General features: G+C 45.3%; 1 protein-coding gene across 2 annotated transcripts in view; it reads left to right on the top strand.

Moving 5' to 3' along the window:
• Positions 1–13,097, top strand: part of LOC113970685 (bifunctional heparan sulfate N-deacetylase/N-sulfotransferase 4) — a 104,758-nt gene that overhangs the window by 91,278 nt on the left and 383 nt on the right. For both annotated transcript variants that reach the window (XM_027689832.1, XM_027689831.1), the window contains 7 exons: positions 5,062–5,244; positions 5,742–5,838; positions 6,263–6,386; positions 7,212–7,386; positions 8,525–8,695; positions 9,991–10,100; positions 12,852–12,954. In XM_027689832.1, coding sequence (XP_027545633.1) covers positions 5,062–5,244; positions 5,742–5,838; positions 6,263–6,386; positions 7,212–7,386; positions 8,525–8,695; positions 9,991–10,100; positions 12,852–12,954 — 963 coding nt within the window. The remainder of the gene's footprint in view (positions 1–5,061; positions 5,245–5,741; positions 5,839–6,262; positions 6,387–7,211; positions 7,387–8,524; positions 8,696–9,990; positions 10,101–12,851; positions 12,955–13,097) is intronic.

The raw sequence follows: 13,097 nt of genomic DNA, 5'->3' as shown, positions 1-13,097 counted from the left end.
GTTTGACCACATTAAAGAGAAATGTCTTATCCAAACTAAAAATCATTTTGACCTTTTTTTTTTTTGCCTGGATGTCCCCTTTCCTCTATAGCCCTGCTTCATGTTGGGTGTGACTTAAGCCAATTGTACCCAAAAACAGTTTAATCTGCTCTACTTCTTTAATTTGAACTTGGGTTTATTCTTGAGTCTGAACTGAATAGATTTATTTTTTTCTGAGGGAGTTTATAGTCTAAGGAAGTCTTTTCAATGAGAAAACATAGATGGCAAGAAAACAAATTCCTATATCATGAATTTCACATGCCCTCATAGTAAAAAAAAAGAAAGCCATTTTATTTAATTGCAGGCTTTTTTAAAAAAAATATATATAACTAATAGATGGAACTGATGGATTGGAACTTCTTAACTAGTTTCTTTCATCTTGGACCCTGCACATCCATGGTGTCAAAAATGTGTATAACCTGGGAAACAGCTGCTGTGTTGGAATGTGGTCATGATTTGGCCTTTATTTCAGAAGCAAAACTTGGATAAATATTAGAAAATAAAAATAAAAAAGCAAACCTAGCAGCTTTATTCTCACAGGGAAAGGAACAACGCACGGTATTTTTCTGTCAATAATAAAGAATTCATTTAAATTGTAGCAACTAAATAATGGAAAAGTAGAAAGCGTTCCCGGGTAAATGAGAAACGATTTTGCTCTTTGAATAGGGAATTTTAAAACAACATAGATGCTCTTTTGTATAGCTGTCCCAAGGCCACGTCCCACCACTGATGGACAGCAGCTTCCCCTCCCATCCCTGGGAACACTTGGGCTGGAAAACAGACCCAGTAATGAATATAGGCACGAGAAATAAAACATCATTCAACTGCTTTTTGTTTCCCCTTCAATCAAAGGCAAAAATGTTTCTTTCCAAACCCTGCCTTTGTTGCTTTCTTTAGAGATGTCATGTTTGGAAAATATTTGATTATCCCGTCAAGACAGTTCAAATGTAAAAAGATGTGCAGAGAGGAAATAGAGTAAAAGTTAAAAAAAAAAACCCAGGCGGTGATTTTCAGGCGTATAAATGATTTCGCTTCAGCGGCAGAAGGGTCATGAATATGAATAGCGCTGAGTTCCAGAGACGCGATTTGTCATTATTCAAATTAGTGCTTTGTCAACACAAAACTCTCCCTCTCCCCGGTTCCTCCGGGCGCTGCCGCACAAACAGCCGCGTTAAGGACCTGAGCGTCCCGGGATTCATCCCCGGGAACGGGGCTCTGGCTCACAAGGTACAAAGCCTGTAACCCACAACGGGAGGCTGCTCAGGCTGGGAAATATATGGAAAACTCCAAAGGGAAGGAGGCACACCCGGAGCTGCTCCGGGTTAGCAAGGGAACACTTGACAGTGGGGCATTCCTCAGCTGTGACATCCCATCACACATCCAGATGTACAACAGCAAGATCTCGTTAGGAAAGTTTGCTCTTGGAGCAGCCAGGCAGCATTTTCAGAGCACAACAGAAAAAGGTGGAACAGCAAAAGTCATTTTTCTGGGAAATATGCCCGCAGGAGAGGAGCTGAACAGGAAATGCGCTTCCATGGATTTCCCAGCATGTCTCTGTTGTGAGCTGTACCCCTGGTTTGTTTTGCATGCATTGATCCCTCCCTCCCTTGCAAATCTTACTGAAGAGGTGCAAAAGCAAGGGAAAATGTTCTTAAAGACAGTGAGCAACAAATTCCTCTTAGAGGAGCAGGATTCCCACATGAGCCCTATCTCTGGCTCCTGGGCTGTCCAGTAATGGGTCAGGGCCAAACGATGAGCAGGAGGAAAGGATCTAAAAGGGAACACTGATCCTATTTAATTGTGGAATGGCTGAGAGAATGAGGTGGAGCACATTTACACATAAGTTTTGTTGTTGATTTTTTCATGGCAAGTGCTTGATCGATAAGAAGAGTTTCAAGCTTCAACATCAAGAAATCAGCCAATGTTTTATTCCCCATGTGGGACTGCCATCCTTGAGACTGGGGGCCATTTCAGCTGGAAGCTGGAGCACTAACAGGGGTGGGTTAGTTTGAAAACCCCACTGAGTTCAACACTTCTTGCAAACTCCTCTTTAAAGCTCTGTCCCCACTCCAGGACCTACAGCAGTTGCCAGTTCTCCAGGGTGAACCTCCCAAAAAAACCAAACATATTTTCCAGTCTCAAAGTAGACTAACATCCTAGTGCCCTCCAAAGGCAGGTGGATAATCTTTGTCCAAAACTAAGTGCTTTTTGCTAAGACTATACTTAAAGTTTGGCAATTACAGGAGGAAACAAACCTCTACACTCTGCATTAATAGCTGTGCATCAAGTGTGAGCACAGAAGGCAGTTTCAGGGCACTCCAATATTGGTTTATAGTCCAATAAGTTTGAAACAAGCCCTTTGTTTTTCTCTGCTACCTAATCTACATTTCATTTTATATATAACACTAACATGCATATGCAAACATTACAGGTAGAGAATACACTATAGATGCATAATTTCTGGATAGAACTGACTTTAAAGAGCCCTGGAAACAAGAACCAGCGAGTGAAATAGTGTGGTGGTGCTGCCATTGTTTTTAAATTAATCTCATGTCATAGGTGTGACCAGTTCAGGTTTGTCAATCAGTCACTCACCAAATATTATGGTTTAGGAGCAGAGGAGCTGGTAAACAGCCCAGTGCAGAATGTGGTTTCTGTTGGGGTCTGTCAAGTGAAGGCTGTGTAAAATACTTTTCTTTCCCTCTGCCCACTCAGCCTAGTGGAAATAATATGATTTAGCAGCCAGAATGGCACATTAACTTCATAGGCGCTCTCAGAGATTTAGGACCTCTGTTCTCCTCTCACCTCTTTCTTGAGAACACAGCTACTGCAGACCACTGAGGGCACCTCTGAAAAGTCAGTGCAGAGCAGGCAGCAGAAAACAGGAGGGAAAAGCTCATTACAACAGTAAAAATCCGAATTTCCATGGTCTGAGGGCCACAGGTCTCCATTCAGATCCATGTAATCCCCAGCACCAGCCCCAGACTGTTGCATTTTCCATGGATTGATGCATGTGCATGGAAGCAGACTTTAGTGCCCATCCATGCTGTAAACATGAACAGTAAAAACCCCCCTGCTTTGTCTCAAGTGATTTGGAGGTAGATAGCAAAGAATTAGACGTGGTTTTATCCCATGAATAATGCATCAGATCTGGGGGTTTCTCACTTCAAAAAAGATCAACGGGGCAAAAGAAGTCAGGAGAGATGTCCAAGATCTTTTGACTCCATAAAAACCGATCAATTGGATCTTTTAAATGGGTTTGCAGCCCAGTGAAACTCCTGAAATAAGCTAATACCCATTTCCTACAAGAACCTTTAACACCGAAAGAAAGTCTCTTCCATTTTCAAGCACAAGGAGCACACAGATTTACTCACAGATCTTCATTTGCTGCAATAATATTAAATGTCATTGGCAGACCTGTGAGCACTCATCAAAAACCACTTCAGAGACAGGATTATATCCCCCATTAACATTTCCTACAAGTGTTTTCATCACTTGGTTTGCAGGAAGCACTTGTCACGTTTTGAGGGGCTGAACTCTAAACCAGGAAGGATAAGTTTGTGTTGGGTTTTTTGGGGGAGAAGAAGGTGATTCATTACCTTCCCTATAAGTTTCTGGGGTACTACATAGAAACACACACCAAGTTTAGGGTAATTTTTCATGTTCGCTCCGTGTCAAATACTTTTGGTCATAAAATGCACTGGCTCTGGAATCCACCAAGTCAAGCCAACAGCAAAAAGAACTTGCACAGTTGCCAACCTTGGCTCAACAGAGGCTCAGAACAGAATAAAAGTGAGGGATAAATTACTTTCAGTGGGATAGAGTGTGCACACTGCAAACCCACTGCAGAGGGGCCATGAGGGACACTCTCCTAAGCTCCATCTGTCTCCACCTTATAGAAGTACTAAAAGCCTTGTTAATAATTTAACAAACTAATGGACGTGTTTTTAAACCTTGTGGACTGTCATTTAGAGAAGCACCACGTTGGCAGAGCGAGATGGGGAGAGTGGGAAGCTTGTGGCTTTTTATCCCACAGGGATTATGAAAGTCAGGAGAGCACAGTGTGCTCTGGACAAGCTTGGGACCGCAAAAAAAAAAACAAAGGGAAAATTTCATCTCCAGGTGGATCAGTGGTAACAACCTTCCTGAGACACACCTGGGCATTTTGCAGACATTTTAGGCATGAAGGTCCCAAATTTTGAGACTCAGCACTTCCTACCAATTTGGCTGCTGGGAAGCTGAGACACGTGTTTCCAGAGCTCTAACTCAAGGACCAGGGTGCCAGGACAGCCCACCTGGTTTCCAGCCATAAACTACCCTCAGCAAGGACAGCACACACTTGGGCATCCCAAGGATTGCCTCAAACTACATCCAGCTCCCCCCAGGACATTAGAGAGGAAAAGAAACCACAACTCACTGACCTGGACGTGTCTCCTGCTGCAGCTTTCCAAATAGGAAGGGGCACGTGCTCCCCTGCAGTCTTTTCCCTTCTGCCTGCACATCACTTTATAAGCTCACACTTCCCATTCCTAATCATCCAAAGCAGGGCTCTCTCTGCAAATCAAACCATTTACCTGTGAATCAGCTGTCCTCAGACCCTTAAATACTCTTGGCTCATCCCCCCACCCCTGCCTGCAGCTGGAATCTGCAGATTCCACTGCCATTCCATCCTATCCCAGGCTGACGTGCTGAGAAAAACAGCCAAGTAACAGCACCCAGTTTATGGCACCTTCATAAACCTAAATAATGGCAGCCTACAGGTAAACCAGGCCCTGCAAGCCAGAGTTTAACCACCTCAGCCCTGAAATGAAGCTTTGGCTGCACATCCAAGGAGCAGAGGGGTCCCATATGGCACCACCTCACCTGCCCAGGGGCGAGGAACAGAGGAAGAAAGAGGAGGAGAAGAAGCGTGACCAGTTTAACTTTTCCACTCTCTTCTTTCGGGTTCGGGTGGGGGGGAGAGGGTCTGGCAAAGCTGCCAGGAGTCCCGTGACTGGAACCCCCCCCCTCTTGCCCCCCCAGATCAGCATCTTCATGACCCACCTGTCCAACTACGGCAACGACCGCCTGGGCCTCTACACCTTTGCCAACCTGGCCAGCTTCGTCAAGAGCTCCACCAACCTCAACCTGCAGACGCTGCCCCCGCTCCAGCTGGCCCACAAGTACTTCCAGCTCTTCCCAGAGCAGACAGACCCTCTCTGGCAGGTAATGCCACATCCTCTCCCTCCTCCAATCGCAATCCGCCTCTTGGAATGACAATTTCTTCAGGTAAAAAGGGGTCTTTCGTTCGCCGGGTTTTATTTTGCCTTCACAGGTAGTAGAAAGATAAGGGGATGAATAATATCCCACATTTCTATTTCATGCTGCCTTTTTGCATCCTCATGTCAATCAAAACCACTTTGACACCTCAGAAAGTAATGCCTTCAGAGGTTTCCTTTTTAACCTCAAATGGAAACTTGATTAAATCAATGTTTAAAAAAACTTGATTAAATCAATGTTTTAATCTTTGTTTTTTTCCCCTTCTTTTCCTTCTCTTTTCTCCTAATGACCAAAATTAATCCTCGGTCATGCAAAACCATTAGACACACGCTGCGGGGTTTTACTCCTCAGTGTAGCTAATGCTGTGCATTTAGATCCTGCAAAGATTGTTCATGCAAAAATGTAGGGTGGTGCGATGAACCCAAACCCCTTTCCTCCCTCAGAACCCGTGTGACGACAAACGGCACAGGGACATTTGGTCCAGAGACAAAACCTGCGACCACCTGCCCAAATTCCTGGTGATAGGACCCCAGAAAACAGGTAAGAAGCCATAAATTTGTAACCCAAGTTTTGTACCTGTGTGTTTGTGTCCTGTAAACAGAAGACAACTCCCTGCCATGGAGATGGTGCACTTCAGATCCCTCTGGAGTTCTGTAGTTACTCCTTCACTGCCAGCAGAAAGGGACAACTGTCTGTGCAGTAAAATTGCTTCGTTCACCATAAAAAAACCCCATTCCTGGGATTTTAAAGTGTACTTATTGCACACAGGATGGATAGCCCTGAGACAGGTAATTCATTCCTCAGAACAGACTCCCAGGAAAAACACACCGAGGACAAAAGTGCAGTTCTGGGAGCCCCAAGGGCGTCATCCCACAGTCAGAGCTTTTAGAAACTTTCTGGAATGAATAAAGTCAAAGGTGTTTTTTTCTCCTATTTCTAATGGCATCCCTTTTTGTTACCTTAGGAACAACAGCCCTTTATTTATTCCTTCTGATGCATCCTTCCATTATCAGTAACCTCCCCAGCCCAAAAACTTTTGAGGAAGTTCAGTTCTTCAACGGCAACAACTACCACAAGGGAATTGACTGGTAAGGAGAAGAACAAATTCATTATTAATACATGGAAAATGACAATGGAACAATTCCAGAAGCACGTATGACACCACCATAATTACTGGATGAATTTGTTATGCTTGGCATTATCAGACAGAGGGAGAGTCTAATTGGTTATGATGGGACATTTAATCAAGTCCTTAATTTTGTTTAGATACTGCAGGAACAATTTCCTGATTTTTCACACCAAGATTTTTCATCCAAGAGCCAGCTCAGGCATGATTTCTGCCTTCATGCTGAACAGCATCTCTGTATCTGCACTGAGTTACAGCCTTTTCCTTCAAAAGTGGCTTTTCATGAAGTAAGGTTTGATTCATCTCTCCATGAGAATCCATCCAATCAATCCTAAACGGAATTCAAAGCCAAAATTCAAATCTCGCATTCCCAAAGCGTCCAAAAGCAAAGATTTGTCAGCTCCAAAATGAAGTACTTCAGCAATGTTAAAATTAAATGGTTGACATTTTGAAGCTTTTCCCATTTTTTTTATCCTGCAGCTAAAACTGAACTCACTCCAGACTGGTGAAAGATATCCCTTTGACACCGGACTTATTAGCAAAAATCCCATCCATCAAAGGAAGGACCTAATTACCTGACTTCGGGGTGGCTTTAGCTATTACCAGCACCACCTAAAAGCCAAGATGCATTCCCTTTATTCCAGCCTGGAGTCAGCTGAGAAATTCAATTTTGCTTCTGCAGGATTCTGTCTGAAAATCTACCCTTTCACCTGCCACAAAATGGGAAGCGCAGGGACACGGCCCTTCTGTGCTGCTGCTGATTCTAACAAGCCTCTTCCCCTCCCAGGTACATGGGTTTCTTCCCCACTCCTTCCAACGTGACCACCGACCTCCTCTTCGAGAAAAGTGCCAACTATTTCCACTCTGAGGAAGCTCCCAGGAGAGCTGCTTCCCTCATCCCCAAGGCCAAGATCATCACCATCCTCATCGACCCGTCCGACCGGGCGTATTCCTGGTACCAGGTACGGGGAGGTGGGTGGAGGGGGATGACGGCCCAGCATTGGTGGGGATTCGTGTCCTTGAGCAAGGAGAGGGATTTCTTGCCAAGCCTCTGCAGCCCATGGAAGCAGGAGGGTGCCGAGTGCCAGCTCTGGCAGTTGGCACCTGTGACACCGGTGTCACAAACGATGAAACTGCCCGGCACAGAGCTGCCACCAGCAGTGAACAAACAGCTTCATCTCCATCACACCTGACAGAGCCCAGAGGGAAAGCTGGGCTCCTCACCCAGGGAGCTACACAGGGAAAAGGAGAGTGTCCCAGCTCTTGCTGCTGAGGATCTCATCCCTCCCTGCTGTGAGCTCAGCAATAGGTGGCTGTGTACACATGTACACAGCACCTTCCAAAGTTTCCAAGGAGTTCAAAAGAGCTGTGTCTGGAGAGGTTGGCTTCTTCTCCCTTTGGAAACAAAAGTAAGCCCTTTGTTCTCCTGTGTAATCTCTAGGATGCTCCTTCTTGCCTTTTACTGAGCCCACACCTTTCCCTAACTAAATCTGTGCTTTTTAAAAGAGCTCCTTTTAGAGACATGTTTGAGCCTCCATGTGAAATACGCTGTAGGCCTACAGATACAGGAAAGACTAAAAGCAATGTCAGAACAGACACAAATTAATAATGTTGCCTGAATATACCAAATATAAAACAAGCCTGCTCAGAATAGTTATCAGTAATCCTGCTTGGCATTCCAGCAGTCAGTGGGTATATAAGCATGAAATACACCATTTCCTGTGGTTAGAAAGTCCTGCAAGGAACAAAACACGACCTGGGGCTGCAGTTTGCACCCTTTTAATATCTCATTTGCAGCCTTTTACTCTCTCATTTGCAGCCTTTTACTCTCTCATTTGCACCCTTTTACTCTCTCATTTGCACCTTTACAACTGCCAGTGCAAAGCAGCAAAGGAATCGTGCCTGCTTGGGCAGGATTTGACTCCTCGGCTCCCAGGGGAACCCCTGACTGAATGGGGGTTCTGCTGCCTTGAAGCCCCCCACTCCTACCTGGCACAAGCGGCACTGAGGGGCAGCCGACGGCTGCCAGCACAGCTCTTGGAAGATTTAAGGCTTAACCTTCAGCATCCTTGTGACGCGTTCCCAAATATCTCCCGGCAGCACCAGCGCTCCCACGAGGACCCCGCCGCCCTGAAATTCAACTTTTACGAAGTGATCACATCTGGCCCCCGGGCCCCCTCGGAGATCAGGGCTCTCCAGAAGAGGTGCCTGACCCCGGGCTGGTACGCTGTGCACATCGAGAGGTGGCTGTCCCACTACCCTGCCTCCCAGGTAACACCCTTGGGGTTCCCTTCCGGCACCAGCCAAGCTTCCCAAGGCTGCTGGCTCCCAAGAAACAGCTTTGGTCAATTCATTTGGAAAACGCCAGGGCTTTCCCCAAACAGAAATTTCACCCTGCTTCCCACTCGCTCCCTTTCATTAAAAAAAAAATCTTTGATCCTGGTATGGAATTGGCTTTTCTTGGGGTTCCAGCAGAAATTCCTTCTTTTGCCTCATCTCCCTTCAGGTATTTTATTGTGCTGTCCTTTGTAATCTTTCCTGTGAAAAATTTGCCTAAACACAGAGACCTAAAGAAAATGGCTAAAATAATAACACCAATAAAATAACCTAAGGCAAACATATTTTAGTACCACAAAATGCATACATGGGCACTCTTTATCCACGGACATGGTCATATGTCAGTCCATATGTCTGCCTACTACACCCTCTTATTAAACATTCAGGGGCACGGTGACACATTTCTTGTCAAACCACTTGTGTTTCACAGTTATGGTGATTAATTTTACAAGACACACGACAAAATGCTCTCTTTCCTGATCAGGTGCACACACAGAGTGCGCTCCCAGTGCCTGCTAATGGGCACTCAGTAATGTGCATTCATCCCGCCTGGGCACTCAAAATCTTAATAATTCATAATAAGCCCTCACAATAAATATAAACCAAGCCTGCCCAGAATAGTTATCAGCGTTACTGCTTGGTATTCCAGCAGTCTGTGGGTATATTGTCTTACTGTTTGCTTATGGAGGTCAATGCACCTTTACATCGCAGCAATCTTTAATTAAAAACCAAAAAACCCAGCCCACTGCCAACAATTTTGCAAGCCTTTCTGGTTGATAGGCTGGTGGGAAGTTTGAAATAAACTGCCACAATATCACTTTTGAACATGTAATTATCTTGTTCTGAGCATTTAATTCTACAATACATATATACGACCTTTTGTTGTTTTTCATATTCCGTGCCAGATCTTCCACGGACACAGCCTCAACAATATTTTACATTCTTTCCTTATCTCTTTCTTTCAGAATTCTCTGAGACTTGGGCTTGGCTTGGGAGATTTAACCCTTGCATTTGAACAAGGGGCACACACACAGAGTTACAAAGGTGCCCACTTACAAAAATTCAACCCAATAAAGTAAAAAGCATACCTAAAGAGAAGTCCATCCACATGAATGTTATTAGCACTGTCCAAAGTCACCTGCTAACTTAAACTCAGGTTGTCACAGGAGGGAAACAATGCCATAATTTTGTGATGTGTTTCTAAAAAAGTGCCCCATTTACCCCTGCAGTTGCTCATTATTGATGGACAGCAGCTGAGGAGTGACCCGGCCACTGTGATGGACGAAGTGCAGAAGTTCCTTGGAGTCTCTCCTCATTATAATTACTCAGAAGCTCTAACGTGAGTCTACTCCCTTTTTACCTGCCCCACGGGAGCAGGGGGTACATCCCCTCCCACTCAGATCCCTGGATCATGAGTTACAAACAACCAACACATTATGACAATGATAATTTTGCAAAGCTTAGGGTTTTCCTACATCAGCCTGCAGGAGCTGAAGCCCACGGAGTGTCAGCTGTGGAAAGTTTCAGCTTACGTGTTTCTATCCCATTCAGACAGGAGCCCAATGGCAGAGGTTGGCTTAGAAGCTCTCATTCCCTGATCCCATTTTCACGAGTGGCTGAGACTCCTGCAGGGGTGGGAGTGTGCTGAATTTCCCTCTCCCCTCTTAGTCCAGCAGAAAATTGTAAGAAGCTTTAGCACGGAGTCTCACCACAGCCTGGGACATCCATGGGCTGGGGAGCCTGGCATGGCAGTGGAGGCCTCTCCAAGTCACTGTGTGAGCAGAGAGCACGAGCCTGCACGTGGGGTGGGGAGCAGAAAAGCCTCCACTTGCCTTCCCTGCAGGCAGGTAGGAGGAACATGGTGGGAAAAGCAGACCTTTGGACTTTCCAGCCGCCCCACACTGCTCCTCTCCACTCACAATAACTGCTCAATGCTATTTATGTCACAGGTACAGAGACAGAGTTCAGCGCTGAAGAGAGTTGCTCTGCCAAAACCTTTCTCCAGAGGGAAAAAATTTGGATTTCAGAATGTAATTTTTTAAGTCACTGGCTTCCGAAGTGGATGAAAGAGAGGAGGAGTTTGAGTTCAGAGCCGAGCTACTGATGTTTGAACAACTGCTGCTGCACATCTGCAGTGCCTTCTGCTAGGTTTTTAAAATACACACCCACAGACATAGATCTTCCTTTCTGGAACTAAATTAAAGTCAGTGGAGTCACACAGCAGGAAAAAATTTGGCCTCTCCTGCTGGTTTGGACAGGAAAAAATGGATTGTAAACAGATCTATAAAATTATGCACTCACTGTTTGGAGGCATCAAGAATGCAAATGTGCCGCGGAAGCACGCACGGGTTTGGGATGGAAGAGAAAAATGCGTTAAACCCTGGAGTCGCTTTATGGCAGGACTTGTCAAAGTGAAAAAGATTGCATAGGATTGTTCCTAGTCATTACTGCCTAACAAGTGCACACCACACATCTTTAAAGTTGTCAGGAAGCAGCCCGAGGACCCAGCCCTGCAACACCAGTGAGCAACAAGTCCATCACCCTGAGTAATGAGGGGAAAGTCTCAGAGGAGGGTGAGACCAACCCAGGCAGAGGGGAGGTGCTACCAGAGCCCTGGAAGGAGAGCAGGGGGCACACAGAGGCAGGGCTGCAGGAAAATACAGGATTAGGGGAGTGTGCTTAAGGAAATCTCTCTTGGAGTGCTGCTACGTTTTGTCAGGCTAAGAGGAAGCTCCTGGCGGCAGCCTTGCTCACCTCTGCACCCGCCCATCCCCAAATCCTGCCTCTCCCACAGGCTTACTCTGCAGGAAGAGAAGGTAACCAGGCCTGGGAAGGTTTCTGCTGACTGCCTTAAAAAGCTCCCTTGTAACCTTAGCCTCGGGGCTATCACTATTTTTAAATAAATACTTCCACTGTGCCCAATTATGTTTACAGAAGACCCGAGAGCTTTGTGAGACCTGAACACGGCGGATTGAATTCAGCCTGAGCTGTCTTGCCCTCTTTTCCCCTGCCCAAATTTGCACATCCTCTTCGTGACGTTCAATATGCTTCTTCTGGGGCAGAAATACGGTTTGGGGCATAGCTTTGCAGTTTTCCTTCTACCCAGCACACTGTATTGCTGCTGCTCTTGGGAAATTAGTGCAAGGCAGCAAAGCACTTCACCAGCAACGAGCAGATGGGAAAGGCCACAGCAGAAGTGAATCTGTCATCAATATACCCATTTAATCAATGATTTATTTGTTTTTAATTGATACAGCTACCGAGACAATTTAGGAAACAAAGGTCAGGCCTGCAGTAATAGGCTAGGAAAGAAAAAACCATGAAGAAGGTTCACCCTTCTCCTGAAATTAGTTCAGTTCTGCACAGCAGCAAATTGTGGGTGCGCCCGTGTGGCACAGACAGAGCCAGGGCAAGAAGGTGCTCTGTAACTAATTACCTCCGTGTGCCAGCCAATTACACTTCATGCTTTTCAAACATCTGCTGAATAGCAGGAATGCAGAGCATTCCAGTGTTTTATGCAATGCTGCAAGTCCCACAGCAATGAATTCCAAACTTAACGCCACGTGCTGCTCATTCCTTAGTGGGTGCTTTAGAGCCTTAATCTAAAATTCCTCTATCTCTGGATTTCAGACATCACAATCAAATGGTGCATTTCAGATAAGGCTGCTGAGACAGTGTTTATGCTCAATGCCATCTTTGGAATGAAAATGGTATTTGGATCTAGTGATAGGGAACAGCAACTTCCCAGGTGAGGTTGAACACCCAACCAGTAATTCATTCAGGAGACCTGTAGATCAACCCTTCAAACTTGTACCCTGTATGCTGACAAGCAGAATAAAAAACTACTCAGTGTAGGTAAATCACAGTGTGAAAAAACTCCCTGCCTTGAGCCACTTCCAAGGCAAATTTGCAGGAAAAAAATGAATCCCCAGAGTTTTCACAAGAGAGCAAAGCTGTTTCCCACTCTGTCCTCGGAATTTCACTCATCTAGAGAGAAGTGTGCAGCGATATTTGTGGGCTAACACTGATGTCTTAGTAGCTGAGAGATTCTTCTGTGGTGAGGTCTTCTCAAATATATAATCCTCTATAGGTTTGACCCTCAGAAAGGCTTCTGGTGCCAGTTACTGGAAGGAGGGAAAACAAAGTGCCTGGGAAAAAGCAAAGGTCGGAAATACCCACCAATGGACCAAGAGGTAAGGGCTTCCCAGAGATTTACAACTTTCAATACAGAGTCTGTGTTTGCCTCCCAAAATAGAGACACACTGATTTATTTTTATTTTATTTATTTGTTATATTTCCACTGGCTTGATACTTTAAAAGATCAGGAGCAGGAGAT

The sequence above is a fragment of the Neopelma chrysocephalum genome, unplaced genomic scaffold (genome assembly GCF_003984885.1).
Source record: "Neopelma chrysocephalum unplaced genomic scaffold, ASM398488v2 Primary Assembly neopelma1_78, whole genome shotgun sequence".
In the NCBI taxonomy this organism is placed as follows: domain Eukaryota; kingdom Metazoa; phylum Chordata; class Aves; order Passeriformes; family Pipridae; genus Neopelma; species Neopelma chrysocephalum.
This window is presented reverse-complemented; position numbering and strand designations above follow the sequence as displayed.